This window comes from Theropithecus gelada, chromosome 5 (genome assembly GCF_003255815.1).
Source record: "Theropithecus gelada isolate Dixy chromosome 5, Tgel_1.0, whole genome shotgun sequence".
NCBI lineage: Eukaryota > Metazoa > Chordata > Mammalia > Primates > Cercopithecidae > Theropithecus > Theropithecus gelada.
This window is the reverse complement of record NC_037672.1, coordinates 144,526,600-144,547,899: the sequence shown is the minus strand read 5'-3', so window position 1 is coordinate 144,547,899 and position 21,300 is coordinate 144,526,600. Positions and strand designations below refer to the sequence as shown.

Here is a 21,300-nt window from a genome sequence, read left to right as displayed (position 1 = left end):
GAGTCAGAGCTGTGCTCTGGAGGTGCCTTGGGCCTGTGATTTGGCTGACAATGTGGTAGTATGCAGACTATGCAAGGTCATTACTCCCACCTGGGACAAATCTATCACACAACATCAAGTATACAATTGCATCCACCTTCATAGAATCAAATTCAAGTAAAAGATGACCAGTTCCATTTAGATAAACTAAATGGAAGATAAAGGTCCTGCGGTTTAGCACTAAAAGAGAAAAAATTGTGGAATTCTCTATATTCCTCTAGGAAGATTCCATGACTCTTCTGATTCTAACTAGGGTTGGCATTGCTGTTCCTAATTTATTACCACCCCCAAAGAAATATAGCTGATAGAATCTAGAATAATATTGATGCTAAAAGCTTCGGAAACTAGGAGATATAATGAGTTCTGGCTTCATCAAATCAAAAGTGAACTATTCTAGCATGCCTCATAGGGAAAGCCCAGTTTTGCAGTTACAATGTTATTTTCAATCATTGATTCTTTCTTGATTCTAGGAACCCAAGTCTGTCCCCTTTCAGTTTTAGAAACAAAAAAGTCGAAGTATATCAGTGCTGACCAAATATAGACACTGGTTTGTCTTTGTTACTATTTAGAGAAAACTATGGCAGAAACTTTTTCAAATGTAGGATTATTAAAAGACAAACAAACAAAAAAAACCACTGAGTTTTCATTGTGAAGACCTCATTGGAATTTCAGAAACATTCAACTGCCTGTGGTGAACTTGTTCTCTGATTTAACTTTGCTTTGAAGTATGGAGTAAAATCAATAAATACAGGGCTGTACTGTATTATTTTACAAATAAAGAAATAGAAGACTCAGAATCATGAGCTTGGAGTGGTTTGGGAAGGCTGGCAGTATGTTTCCTTCACTCTACACATAGAAGGTTTTCCATGTTATCTCATGGACTAGTAATACTCATAAGAACAACAATAGAGGTAATAGACTAGTCAAAGACTGACATTTGTCTCAGGTATTTCCTAATTATATCTAGGAATTGTGTTTCATTATTTCGATAATTTTAAATTACTTTTGAATGGAAAATAATATGTATTTACTGACTTTATAAAAACTCACAATGTAGAGACAATACTATATTGCTTATTCTTGTGCCTTTCTCCTAGAGGTGACATAATATTCATGCAAAGTAAAATGAGAGTCGTGGAAGCAAAGGCCCTCATACTTGTCTGCTGGTGTTCACCAACTGAAGTTAAAAGAATTTTGAGTACTCTTTCCTTTGTGCCTTTACCAGCCCCTATGCTGACGTCTGTTGAGCCACCATAAAGCTCGTCACTGCATGTATTTATTTATTCATCTGATTTCCTGTTCCCAGCTATTAGCACAATGTAATATGATGGTTGTTCATGGTATCTGTGTTGAGTGAACAGATAAATCAAGAGGGGGATGGAGGGATGGATGAAATGATGCAGCACAGGAATTTTTAGGGCAGTGGGACTCTTCTGAATGATACTGTAATGGTGAATATGTGACATTATACATTTGCTCAAACCCACAGAATGTCGAGCACAGAGTGAACCTTAATGTAAACTATAATCTTTAGTTAATAATATTGCATTGGTTCATTTACTGTGACAAATATGCCACATTAATACAAGGTGTAAAAAATAGGGGGAAACTGCGTGGAGAAGGGGGAGAAAGGAGGGCATGTAGGAATTTTCTGTAATTTTGGATCCATTTTTCTGTAAACCTAGAACAGCTCTAAAAAACATAAAGTCTATTAAGTTAACAACAACAAAAGATGACTCAAGATAACTTACATGAGATGGTCTTACAATGTGTGTATTACAAGCAAAAGAAAACCAGATTTAACTAGTGTAGGTGAAAAGGTAAATGTGTTGGTTTGTTTACTGAAGCCATGAGAAAGCATCAAGGAGAGCTAGAACTGGGGACTTTAATGCTCTTCTTCATCTTCATGACACTCTAGATTGACTTTCTTAATAATGCTCAACCACAGTGTCCATCCACGCCCAGGCTCACAACCTCCCAGCCCTGCTTTAGTAGGAAAATAGCTCTTTCTGACTTAGTTCTTACTGAGAAACTCCCAGAGGATGCTGGTCAGCCTAGCCTAACCTAATCACTTATGGGAGAGGAGAGACTGGCTCCAACTGGAATACAGCTGTTTACAAGGCTGGAAACGAGTAGGCATGTCAGGAGCCTATTGTGGTTATCTTGGCAAGAGAAGATGGTGCTCAGAGTAGGGAGGTAGAGGCAGAGACAGAGAAGTGGTCAGGTTCTGGATATATTCTGAAGACAGGGCTCTCAGGACTTATGGAGATGTTGGCTGTAAGGTATGAGGAAAAGGAATGAGCAATGACTTCAAAGTTTTTATCCTGAACAACTCCTAAAAAATGTGACTGTCTATAACTGAGCAAAGGAATATTAGGCAGTGCAGGCTGGAAGATATCAGGAGCTTCATTTCGGATATATTATGGTGTACTAGCCATCCAACTGTGGATGTCAAATAAACAGTTGGATATATATGAATCTCTTCCTCCAGGTATCTACCTGACATATTGCTTATTGACTGTAATTGTTTATTGCCTAGAATGCAAGCTCCTTGGGATCAGGGACTTTGCCTGTTTTGTTTACTATGTCCCCAATATCTGGAAGAATGCCTGGTGCATAGTGGAAGCCCAATTAAACTTACTGGAAAGGTAAATGAAGGAATGAATGACAGAGTTAAATGCTCAGTACAACAAAATAGGTTCGTTGAGTATAGAGGTAGGAAGTACCTGTTTGATAGTAAATTGCTTTCCAGGATATTACTAAGGAGAGGTTTGCAACAGGCATTATGTAACAAACATTTTCTATGGAAAACTATGTAAAAATGAAGAGACACTTGCAAGGTTTCTGTAAACTTTTATACTTATGGGCCACTGCCAACTCAGGGCCTTGGCTTCTGGCTCATTTCTACAAAGTTACTTGTTGAAAAGATGTCGTAAAGGTAGAAATTGGAAATATTCCTACTAGTAAACCACAGTTACTTACCAGTCCATAAATAAAATGCACATCGAAGCCTTCAGAAATCTATGACTTTCTGAATTTATAAAATGCATTTTTTTTCATATGAAAGAAACAAAGCATCTTGAAAGAAAGATAATTGTCTAAACAAAATGGTGTGAACCTATGGCTTATATTATAGGCATATATCACTGCATATGATGTGCCAGTGGAATAATAGATTTGACTGCTAACACACAAAGGGGCAGTACTTCTCAGCTTTGCAATTCAAGCAACTGGAACCTGATGTTATTTTATCTATGCCTGTCCTAAAATATGGCCCAACAAATTATCTTACCTAATCTATTGTTAGCAATCTGTCTGGTGAAGTCTGAAAGAAACATCAGACAACCTGGCAATTTTATCACCACATTGAATTGAGGATAAGAACAATATAATACTTCAAAGTGTAATGACTTTTGCTCCAGCACAGGAAACAATACGACCCCAAATACTGCTTTATCAAACCAACCAACCAAACAAAACCCTATATTGCTAGTCCACAGCTCATCTGCTTTCCCACTGCCTCTTCTATCCCATTTGTAATGGTAACATGGTTACAAGATTTATGAATGCAGAAGATTGTTACAGGTTAAAATGGACTGAGGCAGGTTGTCATGATGAACAGTCACCTAGATTTTACTCAGACTATGCACTTTGGCACAACTGCGGGGCACAATTATTAGATTAGATTAAATCCATACATACCATCACACACATGCATATATCACACACACAATACATTCCACAGAGACAGTCTAGAAAAATGGGCTAAAACAAATTTACAATTGTTTATATATATACACACACACTAGTAAAAGATTTTCTGCTGTACTTCACAGTCTGTAAACATCTGGGAAAATGCCCGGCAAAAGTCACTGTGGGCCCTTTGAAATGGTGGCAGTGTGGGAGGGAGACATTGGGGTAGGGATTTAGGTTCATACTGAAAACCCCGAGAAGTGAAGAATCGTTAAGTTCTGGTGGCAGTTGGGGGTAATTATTTTTCACTGGCATGATAAACTCATCTGGCCACTTCAAAATTATGTTTCCTGTATGGAAAAGGGAATGACCAAAAAGGCTTACTGCCAGTTAACATTTTAAGAAAAATTAAGAGAATAGGAGGTGATATGTATATACATATATATGTCACTATTACAAATACCGGAATGAAAATTTCCAAATCATCTGAAAAATTCAATCTTTTCCTCCTAGGTGTGCTTTAGACTTCTATATACAGTGCACTGAAAGTCTCAGGTAGAGTTAATGACACACACATTAAAATTTTGGTACTTGACACTGATGTTTCATACAAAATTTACATGAAAAACAGATTGAACTTGTGAAAAAGAACTATCTGATTGAAGCATTACTTTTGAATTTAACATACAAAACATGCTCAAGATATCTTGTAATCAAACACCATTTAAAAAAGAAAATACGTTTAAAAAAAATTCTTTGAGTAACATCTATTAAACTGCCAAATGTATCATCAGACTGTGCTTTAAGGGTCTGTAGTATTTGTTGTAGCTTTAGAATTTCTGTTTTAAAAAAATAAACAGTGACATAGAAAATACTAACCTAATTGCTCACCTGAATACTATTTTCGTCTTTTTATTTTTTGCAAACTATGTGTAAATAAGTTCAAATAGTCATGTTAGGCTATTATGCAGTTAAAAAATACTGGCACCAAATGACATTTCAAATAAAAGCAACTTGAGCCCATATTGTGTTTGGCTGAAGGACAAAAAATCAGTTAAAAAAAGTAGAAAATCTTGTCATAATCTCTAAAGTTTCATGGTGACCAGTTCCCACTGAACATTCACCAGAACTGCCATAAAAGCTAGCCATGTACTTGAAAGCTCTATTTTCATGCAAAAGTAGTAAATATCCTTCTGGTTTCATTGAACAGTCTTCATTCTCTCCCAGCTCCCACCATTTTTTAGTGCTGAACACAACACGCGGAATATGTAAATCAGATTAATTAAAGAAGTACGATTGGTAGATGTCATGGGTGGCTAAACCGGTCTACCCTTGCGGTTTTGGAAAGCATTTCTTCTTGGGTGTGGGAGTGAGTTAAGGAAGAAGGTTCGGAGAAGAGATTTCCGGAGTCACAGTTGCCTTGTGATTTTTTTCTCCCAGAGGATTATGGGAGTACCCAGGAGTGCTTCGCAGGGTGGTCAGTTCATGCTGTCCTTGTGGCTGCTCCGGTCTGTGTTGTGGTTGTTTTGATCATGGTTCTTCCACTGGATGCTTGTTCCGTTCATGGGGACCGAGGTCATCAGACTTTTGGACTGGTAACAGCAGCAGCAGAGGCATGACTGGGGGAAGCAACAGACTCGAAGTAAGGCAAGCCTACCAGCCCATTCCCAGCCAAACACAGCGGCCTCGGGCCACGCTAAGGAGGGGCAAATGTCCATTCACATTCGAGGGACGTGAACCTTGACAGTAACCTGGAGTGGAGAGCCTGTTATCACCAGGCAGGAGTTATACTATCCATTCCGGTGCAGAGAAATAGAACCCTTGTTTCTCATTTTATTACCAAGTGCAAGAGAAAGGGAAGGCAGTGCTGGTGAGAGGGAGGGCTCTCCACAGCTTGAGGCAGGCATGGGTAGGGCTGGGCCGGCGGGGGGTCCTAGTATTTCTTCAGTGTGCACCACCTGTGTGGCTCTCTGCACCAGGTGCCTCATCAGATCCTCACAACAACCTTGGATGTTCCCCCATTTTATGCTGTTCCCCCATTTTATGAATGAGGACAGTGAGGTCCAGAGAGGATAATGAGAGGCAGAAGTGGAATTAGAACCCAGGACTCTCTAGATTTGGGCTCTTTCTCTTGGGTATGCTGCCTTTTTAGGAAGATTCATCAAAAAGTGGGATTCATTTCTGATAATTTTTACCTTGATTTTCCCTCCCCCAATGAATATGTAAATTAATGAGTAAGTAATAATTAATTTCAGCTTACATAATGTACTAGTTTTAACCTGCATGTTTAGTCAGTCCATTTTGGGCACAGTGTTTTGTGACGGGCAAACATTTCCAAGAAGACCTCAGAAATATGGCCCCAAACTTCCATACCGAGTGTCATCTGTTTGTGTGATTCCTTGGTTAATATATGTCTGCTTTGTTTAGACTGTGAGTGCCATGCAGGCAGTTACTGTGTTTTTCCTCTCTACTCTGTCCCTAATAGTAATCAACTCATATTGAGCACTTATTATTTCGAGCATTTTACATATATTACCCTTCTTATGAGAGAGATACTGTGATTATCCAATTTTATAGGTGAGGAAACTGAAAAAGCAGGAGAGGCACTAACCAGACCTGGGGTAGACAGTTAGCAAGTGCAGGGCTGTGATGTCCATCGCGGCTCTTTGCTTCCAGAGCCTGCATTCTTGACCTCTACCCTACTCTGCCTCATATGTACTGTAAACTAAAGTTAAACAGCCTGGTCCAAGATAACAAAATCCAGTGAGGATTAAGCCTATACTCAAATCATTTCAGGAACCAGAAAATGACACATCAATAAGACAGGCTTGGAGCTTCTGAAGGATGTGGGTGGCTGAGCTGGCTGGAGGTTTGAAAGCAGAAGGAAATTGATTTTGAATAAAATTATATTTGTTCAGATTCCCACAGCAATAAGCATTTACTTTCCTTGAAGAGTCTATTACTAAGTACACAATTAAATAGCATTTAGTGAGAGCTTTCTTCTTTTTTTTTTTCTGAGACGGAGTCTTGCTCTGTCGCCCAGGCTGGAGTGCAATGGCATGATCTCGGTTCACTGCAAGCTCTGCCTCCCGGGTTCACGCCATTCTCCTGCCTCAGCCCCCCGAGTAGCTGGGACTACAGGTGCCTGCCACCACGCCCGTCTAATTTTTGTATTTTTAGTAGAGGCAGGGTTTCACCATGTTGGCCAGGATAGTCTAATCAGTGAGAGCTTTCTTAACAATAGAGTTTATATTTTGTCGAGACTTTGGTTCAAGTCTAAAGACAATATAAGGTACGAATAGGTCTTATGTACTCTGTGTGGCCGGGAGCATACATTGAAACGTTACTCTCTAAAAGGAGGGTTCTAAATTGGCATGTGATTTAGTCCTTTTGATTTTAACCTCTTTGTCTGTGGTTGTCTAAATAGGAACTGCTTTTCTGTTATGCCGACAATCTGACTCTCTTTCTGGGTAATAAAACATGATTTTCACTTCACTGCTAAAAAGGAGTACAGCTGATCAAAGTACTATTACAGTTGGAATTGGCTGTGTCTGTTGACTGTTTAATATACTCATTTTGTTGTCTTCAAAAAATACTTGAAAAATCATCTTACCTGGAAACAATTTTTAAATTTCTTGCTCACAAAATACAGAGCTATGGGGTTTATACATGAATTCATGGTTGCCAAGTTAATACCGATGTAATCCATGAGCAGCAAGAAACTACAGCAAAAGAAAATGGTGCAGAATAATTAGAAAATATTGTTTTAAAATCTGCTAACTAGCATTTATTCCTAGAATAAGCATTTTTCTTGCCCAGAAGCCATTTCTTGTGGGTGGCAGTTAGAATTTTGTAAAAAGTGCCTGTTTAAATGGCAGTTTCAGTTTTGCAGGACAGTTACAGATACATCACTACTTGGTTAGCTCAAACCCTTATGCACAGCCTCAGGAGGGGAGTGGCAAGATAACAGATGTGGCTTGCACAAATTTTGGGATCAGTTATAGGCTATGTCAGCTAAAGAAAAAAAATCAGCTTTGCACTTTTAATTTTCAGGGCTAATGGGCATGTAGAGTAGCTGGTTTTGTAAAAGTATTATAAATGAAAATTTGAGAAACTCCAATTTTCTAGCGAGTACATAGGCTCGTACCTAAGTAATTCACATCGGTTCTTGTCCATCTCATTATACACGGTTTTCTTCAATATACGGCTTAAATGAAGAGGGAACCAACACAGAGCAAAAATTACGACCAAGCAGAAAACTGTTTTTGCCACTTCTCGACGCTAAAGGAAAGTGAGAAAAAAAAAAAAGGACAACAAATTTAGTGTTTTTATACTAGATGCAAGAACTACAGTACCAGGAAGTAGCAGACAACAGGGAAAGAATAATTCAAAGAAGAGCCAGGAGAACAGCCTGGCTTACAGTGCCTCTACCTCTTCAAGATTCTAAGGTCAGTGTTCTAACCAAGGAATTGCTAATGATGCTTCTGGGCAGCTTCCAGGAAGGATGGGGACCTCAGGTTGGTTATTAGGGCCAGGACAGAGTTTATATGCCAGGAGAGAGGTGGAAACCGGCTGGAGGGGAGCCAGCTGAGTCTGCAGCTGTGTGTGTGTAGGTGGCTGAGTCTGCCTGTGTGTGTGTGTAAGGGGGTGGGGTGTGACTGCATGGGGGAAAGGGTTAGCTAATGGCTCTTAATAACAGGTAACTAATTAGCATTAATGATGGCACGGCAGGCAAGGAGACTGAACATCACATGATCATGCATGGACAAATCAACAAAGACCTTGGGAAAACAAAATAGGAGTGGGGAGCAGAAAAGGAAAAGTCATAGCACTATGTTTTTTCCTTTTCCTGATCCTGAACACAGTTACTATTGGGACTTTTTGCTCTTTAAATTCTTTTCCTAATGACATGCAGTTTCTTAATGACATATAAAAATATTATATATTGTTTGCAAGCAGAAGGATGAGGGTAAAGGATTATCAGCAGTGAGGACTAGAAAATCTGGAACATGCTGACCTTGGACTGACTTCATGGAAGGTTTGCATGCCTTTGAGTCTGCTCAGGATCAGAAAAACTATAAATTAGGAATTATCTGCAACTATTCATTGGCCTGCATTATTTGAGTATTATATTTCATGCATTTGTGTTCCTGACTAGGAACACAAAATGCAATTTGTCTGTAACTGGGATCAGCTAATGTCCAAATAAAACTGATTAAAAACAGCGCCTGGAAGGGTAATGCTGGCTCAACCTGAAACATATAACATTAAGTCTGGGAAGCCTATAATAGACTCACATGATTGGCTGAGCCATTCAAAAATATTCTGGGGCAGTTTTGATAACTCGCTAATCTAGCTCAAAGAATTGGGAGTTCTTTAACCTCTCATAGTCATTGGGCTAGCTGGGATATGGCTTCGGAGTAATGATTGAGGGAAGAAATAAAATATTCAAATCTTCCGGAATGGGGGCTCTTTTTAAAGGGTCATTTTGTGTGTCCAGAAAGACAGTGTGCCCAGAAAAATAGAAAAGCAGTGTATTAGGGGAGAGGTTACCTTTCTTGAGTGCATATTCAAAGAGGATAACGCTTTTAAAAGGTAGTAGTATTAGTACACTGCCATGATAGTCTGATATTTGCTTAACCAATATCCAGTCTCCTGTCTTCCTTACCATCACTCAGGTCTTGATTTGTTAAGGCAGCTGGGGAACCTGGCCTAATTATCTACATGCCCACTTGGCACAGTTTTGACCCATTAGATGAAATAGAAACCAGTGCATGGGTTTCTGGAAAAGCTACCGAGAAATATAGGGACACTCCTTTGATGCACACCCACGATGTGTTGTTTTCTGTTCTTCCCCTCTTGCTGCTTGGAAATCAGATATAAAAGTAGAGCTGCTGCTACTGTCTTCTCAGACTGAAGGAAAGATCAGCAAAACAGTAGATACCTGGCCTCTAAGTTGGCTTGACCACTAAATCTTGATGTCTGAACTTTTTGCTATGGGAGAAAGATAAACTCCTTCTTGGTCAACTGTTATTTTGGGTTTTGTGTTCTCAGCATCTAAACACAACCCCTGATTGATTAAACTGTCATCATTACAATGAGGAGAAATTAGAGACAACCAAGTAAGAAGCAAAACTATGAGCCCCCCAGAGTATTAGTCAAGATGGCAAGGCTTTGTGCTCTATGCTGGTTCTCCCACAGTCCCATCTGCAGGACCTCCAGTTACCCTTGCTCTTCTGTTCTTAGGATTTGCTACAGCTTTGAGGGGCACCAAAAGGAACTTTAACTGCATGAGGGCAAAATCTTGGGTTCTAATCTCCATTCAGTTGAGCAAACCTCTTAATCACCTGTATAATAAAGAATATATATCCTATCAGTCTCACAGGGCGCTTGGAGGAATCAAATAAGAAAAAGACATGGAAATGGACATGCACTTTAAAAACTTAAAAAATGCTATGTAAACATGAAACAGCATATGACAACTGTTCCTAAACCTTACTTAATTATTTCCACAGCAAATACCACTCATAGCTTAAACAGTCTCAATCATGGCACGAATGTAAAAATCTGTATTTTAAAACACTGTTTTTCACAAACCCATTCTAACTACCTCCATTCCAAGGATGAGAGGAAATAATTGTAAACATATTAAGCAACTGGAGTATTTGAAACTTTCATGCCTGAGCAAAGTCATACTAAGGTTTCTCAATGTAATCTTCCTGCTAAATGTCAATGAAAGATAATAGCTACCATTTGTATGGCATGTTAGATTTTATAAAGTACATGCACACACATTCATCCTTTTGATTCTCATAATACTATTGATTCAAATATTATGCTCAATTTACAGATGAAAAGCTGAAGCTCAGAAAAATCAGTATAGTAGTTCAAAAGAGTTGCTGATGAGGAACGATGCTTGCACATGGTAATTATATAGGACAGATTTACAGACTCCATCAACAACTTACATTAACTTTTGGTGTAGTTGACCATCATTATATACTTTTCTGTTGCAACAGAGAACTTACCTGAAGTCCTAGGTTTACTCTTAGAATTAATGTAAATTAACATATGTTTAATACCTAGTAGGAGCTGGGTACTGTTAGGTACCTTACATGTCTCAGGTAATCCCCATGATGTATTATTACATACATATTATGAGAAACTAGATGTTCAGAGAGATTAAGCAATTTGCCCAAGGTCAGAGAGCCAAGTATGAGTCTAGTTTTGCCCTTGAAAGCCCACAGCTTTATCTTATCTGTTCCAATTTCACCCAGGAGGGACCAACGTTAGCCTCCTGTTGATATGTTCAAATTCCTTCTAGAACTTTGGGTCTTCCAACATTTTACCTCTTCTAATGTACATGATCCTATTTCCTAGCATAAGTCTCACATTAGACATTGCTCTGGAGAGGTTCATCTCCTTTTTCCCATTCCCCAAATGCATGGTTCCTATTCCACATTCTAACTAGACTCCTGTTCTTCCACCTGAAATGCTTTCTGTCAACTTCTTCCCCATCAAATCCCATTTAGCCTCCAAGGTCTGGTTCATGAACAGCTTCCCCATGACTCTGTCTCATACCCTTCCTGGCTTTCCATAGCACAGGCTACTTTTACCACACCTGTGATTCTATTTTCAAGTTGTTTTGCATGTGTATTTTATTTCTACAACGAGACTGTAAATCTGCATGGGGAGAAAGTCATATGCTTCTTTGTGTCCTGGTACAGTTCCAAGCCCAATTCAATGCATGAACTCACATACACACATGCTCAGTATACTCTTGGCAAAATAGAGGGATAGTTCTTCTCTCTCTGGGCCCAGCCTTCAGGACCACTTGTTTCACAAGCAGGCTTCCCATTTTACAAAAGAAATTTCTAACACTATTACCATAAAGAAAACAGTTACAAGATAGTATTTTTATTTTAGGAAATCAGGCTAATTCTACTAAAGATGGTATTTGCAGGCCTGCTGTTGTCAAGGACTAACCAGTCCTGGCCAGATTTTCATGATGTTGTGGGATTTACCTGCTTAAGATGTTCACTGAGGGCAATTCTCAAGCTGCCATTCCTTCTGTTCAACATCTCACAAGTCATGAGGGTGTAGAAGATCGCAGTGCACACCAAGGGCATACAGAAATAGAACCCAAAGAGCCACCAGTCCTTTACATCTTGGTAGAACTTCAAAGTGAAAAAAAAAAAAGAGAAAAAGAGGAGCAGAGTCATGTAAATTAACTGTGCTGTGCCTCTGGTAGCTTTAAGGTCTTTAAACTTGCAGATATGTCTTTAAAATCATGCTCTCTGGTTGCAGTAATGGGTTTGGGAGTGGTCCTCAAAACTCAATTAAATTGGAAACTTCAGAAATTATCCTGGCTTTAAACAACACATAAAGAAACTGCACTTACAAAAATTATCTTGACAAGGATATTTTCGTAGATGGATGGTTTCAACTACACAATGGAAGAGCCCTAATCAATAAAAATAATGTCCTTCTAAAGCTCATAAAACACGATTTTGAGACAACATAATATATATATTTATCTTTATTTCTTGATGAACCTCAACATTTTGTTAGCTCCTGCTTTACTTTTGACTATTGTGGTGAAAGTGTATTTAACCTGAAACAGTGAAGGTTATGAATGGCTTGTCTGTGTAGTTTTGGTTAATAGGGGTTAACCCTCTGCCTGGTATGCCTGCTATGTGACCTCAAAGCCAGCCACTTTGAACATCAATAACTATACTCTTCTCCCTCCTTTAATACTTACCACCTGGAAATGATTGAAGCAGCATATCTCAACTGGGGCATATCTGGTATTATCTAACTGGGTGGGATTTATAAATACTAAGGTTATTCAGTTTTATGTCTGCTTAAAGAAGAAAACAATACCCTATAAAAATGGAAAATGAAAAATGATATCTAAATTCTTCTTCCCATGAAATTAATCACCAACTTGGGAAGAAATGCTTTTTCTTTCCTTATAATGCTTCTTCAGATTGTTAATTTACTAAGGACAATGCAGTTCCCACAGTAAAAAAAAAAAAATCATGCTGCTCTGTAAAAAATGCGACAGTTTCTGAATATAGAAAGAGGCTAAGTGGGCTGCACTTATAACATGTCTATTAAAATAATCTAAAAATGGTTCCCAAAGACAAAAAATTTGGGGGAGGAGTTCTTGACTATTTTTATGCCACAGACCCTTTTGGAAGTCTGGTAAAGACTATAATGCCTTCTGAGAACAATAATTTTACATGCATAAAATAAAATACATAAGATTGCAATGGAAACCAATTACATTAACGCACAGCTATCAAAATATTAGAAATTAAATTTTGATATAGTAATATTGTGTTTATTCACAAATAACAAACCTAATGATGGTTCTAATAACTACCGAACTATTGAAGTATTGAAGTTCTGATGAGCATAAATAATATTTTGAGATTACACAAGTGTTACATGGTATGAAAATATCTGCTATTTTTATTACTGAAAAAGTCATGATACTGTTAAACACTATGGTGATTTGTTGGGTACATTCATAATGGAAGGAAATGATAAATTCAGTTAGAAGTTAGTGAAAATAAACATGTTGTTTCTTTTCCAACCAAGTTCACAGATCCCTGAATTCTATCCTCAGGTTAAATGCAAACTCCCAAAGGAGTTGGTTTATTCTAAACTGCTTACACAAACATTTCCCTGTTCCCAACACACTGTAGAAAGATTTCAGTCCTGAACTTATAAAAAGTCAGAAGCACTCTCTCTCTTTCTTTTTGAAGTGCAACACGAACACTCCTTTGAGCACCTGTTCTCCCTTCTTTGGTATCCTCTTTTTCCTGGTGCACTTGCTGACTGGGTATGAATGACCCAGAAGCAGTTGCAAAGGGTCTGGAGGCTGACCCTTGAGAGTGCTGAATGGAGTCCCCTGCCCCCTCCATGGCAAAGGCCCACAGAGAAGCGGGTAATACATCTCTTTGGAACTGATGTCATCCACATGGGTAGAGAGGGGCCTCTCATCAGTCTAGGGTAAAGTTGAAGAGCAAGAACAGAAAAAAGAGGGGAAATAAATTTAGAAAAAAAGAACAGGACTTCAGACTTGGAATGAACTCTAAAAAACTATCTGTTCAACTCATACCCTTTACTACAACCGTCTAGCCCACCCATGCCTGAAGAGTGGCTACCCTTTACTTGAACATGTCTAGAAAGGAGACTCCGTCTTTAAGAAACAGCCCATTTCATTTTGTCCGGCTCTAAGGATTAGTAAGCTTCTTCTTATAGTGAACCTCTTTTCTCTAATGTTTGCGTCTGGAATATCTAGATTGCTTATTCACACTGCCCAAATTCTGACAATCTCCTGCTGTCTGCTTTGTTTTTCACTTTGAAGACGGACCCAATAAGAAACTTCAATTTTAAGTTGTTGGTTTGGCAGTTTTCATGAGCACTTTTAATTTTAAAACAAGAATTTCCAAGCAGGATAACTGGTCAACTGTAAAACCACGAATTCTGTGAAATTTCCAAGTTGGGAAAGCATACTTTGAGATGTCTGTAAATAATTACATGTGGAATGTGAGCTACATGAAACTTACATCAAAGCACTAAATTACACTGATTTAAGAGAAATAGTTATCCCTTTGGTTTTCCTCCTCAGTCCACATGTAACTAGTTTTGCAAAGAAAAGATGCATTTTAAATAGGTTTCCCAAAACAGTCATGTGATTAAGCTTTTCAGAAAAACATTAATATGGTCAGGTGTATTAAAAAAAAAAAACTGAATTTGTTAAACCAAAAAATTCTTTTAAAAGTTCTACAATTTTGTATTATTTGTATATTAGACATAGAAACCATTCTAAGTACATGTAAGTACTACTCTCTACTTTGAATTAGTAAATTCATCTTTAAAGAATGTGAGAAATATGCTTCTCCCTAAATGACATAAGATAAACATCAGTATGTCTTCCAGATGGAAATTGTTGTGTTGTATTCATTATTACAAAAACAAATATCATATGTACACACACACACACACACACACACACACCCCTAGTCCCTCTTTCTTAGTAAATTTGCTTTGGTATTCTTAGTGGTTTGGTGCAGAATAACAGATGTGTCTACCATTGTGGTATAATACAAGAGTGAAAGCCAAAATAACTGTTCTATTCAAGAATCTAGACACAGGTTTAACTACTTTTCAGGCAACTGAGGAATATTTGACAGAATAAACCACACTTGGCATTGTGGTGATGTCATCAAGTCTCAAGATGGTGAAGTCTAACGCAGGACCTCCTCCCTTCCCCAGTTAATTCATTTTAAACGTTTAGTACCTCCATGAATTTTGACGTAGCATTGAGCATACAGGTTTTATGCTGTTCACCCCTATATTCAAAGGGTACCATGACGAAGCCAATCGCTTCAGGAATGGCCAGGATGAAGGACAGGATCCAGATGGAGACAATTTCAATGGCAGTTACCAAAGGAATCCCAATTCCCTGAACACGACTCCAGGAGGCAACTGCTCTGTACCTGAAAGAAACGGTAATGGAACCAAGTTGTTAGGAGCTTTTAAATGTATTTCAATTAAACAAAAATTGTAAGTGCTGGGAAGCTCCTCCCCATTGCCAATACCAGTAATTGGCTTTTTGGGAATTTTCTGAGTCTTGATATGAAAACCAAGTGGGGCTTTTTTTTTTTTTTTTGAGACGGAGTCTCGCTCTGTCGCCCAGGCTGCCAGGCTGGAGTTCAGTGGTGGGATCTCAGCTCACTGCAAGCTCCGCCTCCCAGGTTCACGCCATTCTGCCCCCTTGGCCTCCCGAGTAGCTGGGACTACAGGCACCCGCCACCACACCCGGCTAATTTTTTTTTTTGTATTTTTAGTCGAGACGGGGTTTCACCGTGTCAGCCAGGATGGTCTCGATCTCCTAACCTTGTGATCTGCCCGCCTCAGCCTCCCAAAGTGTTGGGTTTACAGGCATGAGCCACCACACCCGGCCACAAATGGGGCTTTTAAGAGTTCCACCCATTTGGAAATCAATTGCCTGGCAGGCCTGAGTCTGAGGTCTTCATTTGGTCTAGTGAAATCTTAAGAGAGTTTAGAATGTGGCAGTAACAGACAGTTGTGCCTATGTCTTTTAAGCTGGGGGAGAAATTGGATGGATGGGAGGGATCATGAAAGCTGCTCATACTTGTTATAGTCATATCTTATTCCTCTTTATAAAATAAAAAAAGAAACCTTAAAGCATTATTTATGAAGTGGGCCTAGATGTCCTTGAGTGAATAATAACCACAGATATTCCATTGTTTCCTCCCTTCTTTCACCCCCAAAATGTGAGCACAGTGGGCTTGTACCAGGTGGTAGTTTTAGTAAATACCTATTTGTGGTAAATGTTAAAGAGGGACTATATCACTCCCATTATGGCCCTGTGCTAGAGTAGATAAAACTTATTTAAAAATACTTTGGTTCCTAACCTTTAGGGTTTACAATCTAACGGAAAAGAATGGTTCATACAGAGTATATAACATAAATGTGACTGAACAATTATGTCAGTCAAAAAACTATCTGGTAATAAGAAATTATGCTCACTTTATTTTTTACTTCACTATTTTAATGATAATAATCACATTTAAATGTTATGTCTAAGGAAGGTTTGGTTTAGAAATTCTATGCTCTTTGACCTGATGTGATGGTCTGATGCTAACTGCTTTTAGACTTACTATTAAGAAGAGGCCTGTGACATGGTATGGTATTTTTGTGGCCTCATTCCTGAAATTTTTGTTGCTGCCGTAGTGGAAAAGAAACATTTTCTTTTTATAGTTTTCATTAGATAGTGCCAGAAGAAGGCTATGAAACAGACCAAATGCATTGGAGACAGGTGCTCATGGGTTTGCAGCACATACAAAGTAATGTAGAAGATTAATCAATAAAGCCAAGGCAATATACAAGCTACCCATATCCACCAAGACGAGCCCCATCAGTTACATTTAGTGTACTGTCTCAGTACAGTTACACAGTACATGCGTGAAAACACAACTCTTAGAATTATGCTGACTTGATTCTTTACCAGAATTCCCTAGAGATGAGCATGTACAGATTTGTGTATTTTATGATGATGCCACATGGCATACTGTATAGCACAATTTGCTGGAGAAATGTTTTATAAAAGATTTTTAGGGTAAATAAGATTTGTGTACAATAAAAACCTCAAAAAAGTCCAGATTATTTCAAAATGGGATAAAATACAGCTATGCAAACAGACCAAGAAAATCCTTTTATGATCTAACCAAGATTGAATTTTAAAATTTATGGTTATTTCCATAAATTGTCCAGTGGGATAAAAATCGTTGTTTATTTTTCTTTGTTCCCTTATTAAACTGGCAGCCTGATACCCAGTAAAAGCTAAGAGGAATGGAGACGGGATGTCTATATCCCAAGGCTGTCAACGGAGTTACATCTATTTTTTCTTCCCTTCTCTCAGGTTGTTTACCAGGGAAGGTGATTTAAATAAAACACCCTATTTCAATAGAGAGTACGAAAGCCTGATTTCCCTGCCAGGATTTGGGGTAAAAAGTGGCTTAAGGAATAAAATGTGGTCAACATGTTCTTATGGTGAACATATTCACAGACCGGCTTCATTTTTACAAAGTGCCATGAGTTCCCAGAATATTACACATCCATAATCCAATGTAAATTCAACATTCACAAATAAGTAGAAGTCATTTTTAGAGTCTAGTTTAGCAAATAATTCACGATCAGTCTGCTCCTTCATTAACCCACTCACTGAGAATTAGAATATTTTCCATTTATAATCACACAGATCTTGATAACATCTCCATGAGATAAGGGGAAAACGACCATAAGAGCAATTAGAAACAATCATTTGTGATCATGAAGGTGGGGAAAGGTATGGAAACCATGAAACACTGGATGTTTCAAAACTGATTTCTATTTGGAATATAATGGCACAACACACTGACACACAAATATGCTTTTCTTATGAGGTGCGATTATAAACAGCCTTCCATCTAGTCAGTATGTATATACATCTCTCTCTGTATATCTATGACATCTTCAGTTGTCATGGAAAATCTGCAAGTGTAGATTCCACCACTGACAACTGCTGTTCCAGAAAGAATCCCTCCTCTCTGAAATGCTTTCTTCACTTGGTTTTCACCACAGTCTCCCAGTTTTCTTTCTGACTTACTGGCCATTCCTTCTCACTTACCTGGTTGGACCCTGCTTTCTCCACAAATTCTTAGCACTGGTTTTGTCTGAGGGCTTAGTGCTCAGACGTTTTTTCTATCTATGTGCTCTCCTTTGGTGATCTCATCTAGTCTCATGGCTTTAGTATCATTTTAACTATCCATCTACTGGTAATTCCTAAATTTGTACCTCTAGCCTGGTGCCTCACCTTTAACCTTAGACTTGTATCTCCAACTGCTTACTTGCGAGCTCCACTAGGACACCTAATAAGCATCTAACACTCCCAAATCAGCCCTTGTTTTCCTTGCCACTAAACCTTTCTGCAGTTTTTCCCATCTCTGGCCCCAAACACTGGGTTAGATTTTACTCCTCTTCCACCACACATCCAATCCTTCAGCAAATCTTGCAACAACTTCCTTCAAGATATATCCAAAGGCAACCACTTTTCACCATCGTACCTGTTACCGCAGTGCCTTGATGATGGCCATAGCTTCCTAACTGATCTCCCTATGTCCACCTTGCTTTGCTACAGCCTACTCTGAACATAGCAACTGGAGTGAGGCTGTTACGTCAGACAATAGCACCCTCTGCTCCAAACCCCCCGTGGCTTCCCACCCCTGTGAGAATGCCCACAGGTGTCCTCACAGCTGCTTCCTCACTTCCTTCAGGTTTTTACTCACTTGGAGTTTTTCACGGAAGCCTTCCCCAGAAACCCTAAAGTTTGCCAACCCCCCCTCCAGAATTGTTTCTCTCACCCTGATTCATTTTCCCCCAGAGCACTACTATGCTCTATTTATTTATTTTGTTTATCATCTATGCTCTCCCCTCTCCTTTAGAATATAAGTTCCCAGCTGGGTGCGATGCCTCATGCCTGCAATCCCAGCACTTTGGGAGGCCGAAGCGGGTGATCGCTTGACACCCTGGGCAACATGGTGAAATTCCATCTCTACAAAAATACAAAAATTAGCCAGGCATGGTGGTGCGTGCCTATAGTCCCAGCTACTTGGGAGGCTGGGGTGGGAGGATCTGCTGAGCCCAGGGAGGTTGAGTCTGCAGTGATCCGTGATCATGGTACTGCACTCCAGCCTGGGCGACAGAGTAAGATCCTGTCTGGGGTGGGTGGGGGGGGGGGGAAGAAAGAAAGAAAAGAAAAAAAGTGAAAAAAAGCATGTAAGCTTCATAAGGGCTGACATTTTGTATGTTGGTCACAATACCTAGAACCACAAATGCCGAATAAATACCTGTTGAATGAAGTGTCTTTTTGTTGGCGTTTTCATGTATGTTACCATGCATATACCTTACCTTAATTGGCTAGGGAATTCTTAATCTCTAGGGAATTCTGGTGACGAATCAGTCAGCATAATTCTAAGAGTTGTGTTTACACAGATGTACTGTGTAAACTTACCTTACCTTAATTGGCTAGAGCTAATAACACACGATATTCTGATCATTTTCCTATTTTTCAAGCTAGCCATGAATTAGGCCACAGATTAAAAGCAAATACTTTTAGAGGTCTAGATTCAATAATTTAAAGGAGGGATTTATGGGCTGATCTTTCTGCCCCATATGTTCCAGTTGGGAACCTGAGAACTGGCATCTTGCCACATCCTCTGCCTGGTCTCCAGTGAACCTGGGGTGTCTGGACCACGGCTCAGCGCTGCCAACTCCTGGTAGAGCCTTTTCCCATTATGTCACCTTGTACCCTGTCATGTGATAGGCCAAAATAAAAGTATAACATATATATTTTATTCATGTAAAGATGTTTGTTAGTGCCTGTATCTATAAATAGATTTTTACATGTTATCAAGGCCAGAGGCATTTAATGCATGTTTATTGAATCTTGAAGGTGTGGTCTGGGACAGTCATTAAGTTTAAAAATGTTTATTCTTGAAAGAACTTTAAAACATTATAAAATAAAACTTAGATCACTTCAACAAAATCTTTTTTTTTTACTCTTTTCTTGTTTTTATTCTCATAGGCATAGTTTGAATAGACTATAATCATATGACTCACAATTTTTAAATTTTAGCTTTATTTACATTAAAAATACTCTCATATGTTTCTACATGGGCGTGGCACTTATCAATTTAATGGCTGCACAGTATAACAAGATTTTGATATAATTTACTTGAATCTTTTTTCTATGTTCACATCATTTCTAGTGTTTCACAGCTGTCAATAAGACACCTATAAGCTTGTTTGTACATGTAATTTTTTCTCTTTCTGAATGATTTTTCTGGATTAATTATCTTGAGTAGGATTACTGGATCAGGGAATAAATAGGTGGCTGAAGTGCCTTAAAAAAGAAGTTTCTACCAAGTGCCTGTCAATGAATGCTTGCCTGTGTTAGCATTTATTATTTACTCTTATTTGCCGCTTCCATAAGGTACAGTGCCACCCCTATCTTGACCTCTGCACATCTTTAATTAACAGCAAACTTGATCATTTGTAATGGTTGTTAATGATTTATATCTCTCACACCATAGGGAGGTTTGGAAGCTAAATACTAGCAGGAAGAATTCTTCTTTAGAGACAGGGTCTTACTCTGTCATCCAGGCTGAAGTGCAGCGCACAGTCATAGCTGCGGCCTCAAACACCTGTGCTCCCTTAAGGGATCCTCCTACCTCAGGCTCCCCAGTAGCTAGGAGTATGGGTGCCCACCACCATGCCAGGCTAATTTTTAAAAATGTTTTTTGTAGAGACAAGGATCTCGCTATGTTGTCCAGGCTAGTCTCGAATTCCTGACTTCAAGCCATCCTCCTGCTTTGGCCTTCTAAGGCTGAGCCACTGCAACTGCTTGGCCAATTCCAATTTAGAAGAGAATCAGGTATGGTGAATTAAAAGAGAGCCGCAAATGCTTTACCACTTCTTCAGCTGAGTTCTTAAATTGAGCTGACCTGTGACTACTTTGATCAATTGAGTGTGGCTAGAATGATGTTTTGCAGTTCCAGGTCTGGCTTCTGACAGGAGCCTTGAGCCTGCTGGAGCAAAAACGTTGCGAGGACCCTGAGACTACATAGAGGGGGAGATGGGCTCTGCTGAGCTCAGACTTCCAGCTGTCCTTGCTAAGGTGCCAGGCATGTGTGTGTTGGACCTCTGAAACAAGCTCAGAGTCAGTTGAAGTCCACCAACCCCAGCTGAAGTGACAAGGAGCAGAAGAATTGCCCAAATTCCTGACCTTCAACATGGCGAGATATGATAAAATGGTTGCGTTCTGAATTGCTAAGTTTTGGGGTAGTTATCCAAGAGAAATGGGGTAGCAAAATTAACCAATTGCTTTACCTTGACAATAGAATAAGAAAAAAGAACAAATAACTCAGTGCAATAGTGAACAGACCCCCAAATAAGATCCTATTGCCTTAGCCAGCCTTGGACTTTGTC

General features: G+C 39.0%; 1 protein-coding gene across 3 annotated transcripts in view; it reads right to left on the bottom strand.

Annotated features, from left to right (window-relative positions):
• Positions 1-2,875: 2,875 nt before the first annotated feature.
• EDNRA (endothelin receptor type A) overlaps positions 2,876-21,300 on the bottom strand; it is a 62,890-nt gene continuing 44,465 nt past the window's right edge. The window contains exons 4-8 of one of the 3 annotated variants that reach the window (XM_025386249.1): positions 15,047-15,245; positions 11,757-11,909; positions 7,880-8,013; positions 7,346-7,454; positions 2,876-5,351 (exon numbers count right to left, since the gene is read on the bottom strand). In XM_025386249.1, the coding sequence (XP_025242034.1) occupies positions 5,211-5,351; positions 7,346-7,454; positions 7,880-8,013; positions 11,757-11,909; positions 15,047-15,245 (736 nt within the window). In that variant the 3' untranslated portion in view covers positions 2,876-5,210. Of the gene's footprint in view, positions 5,352-7,345; positions 7,455-7,879; positions 8,014-11,756; positions 11,910-15,046; positions 15,246-19,848; positions 20,901-21,300 lie in introns of those variants that run through there. The other 2 variants (XM_025386250.1, XM_025386251.1) reach the window with 2 other exon arrangements.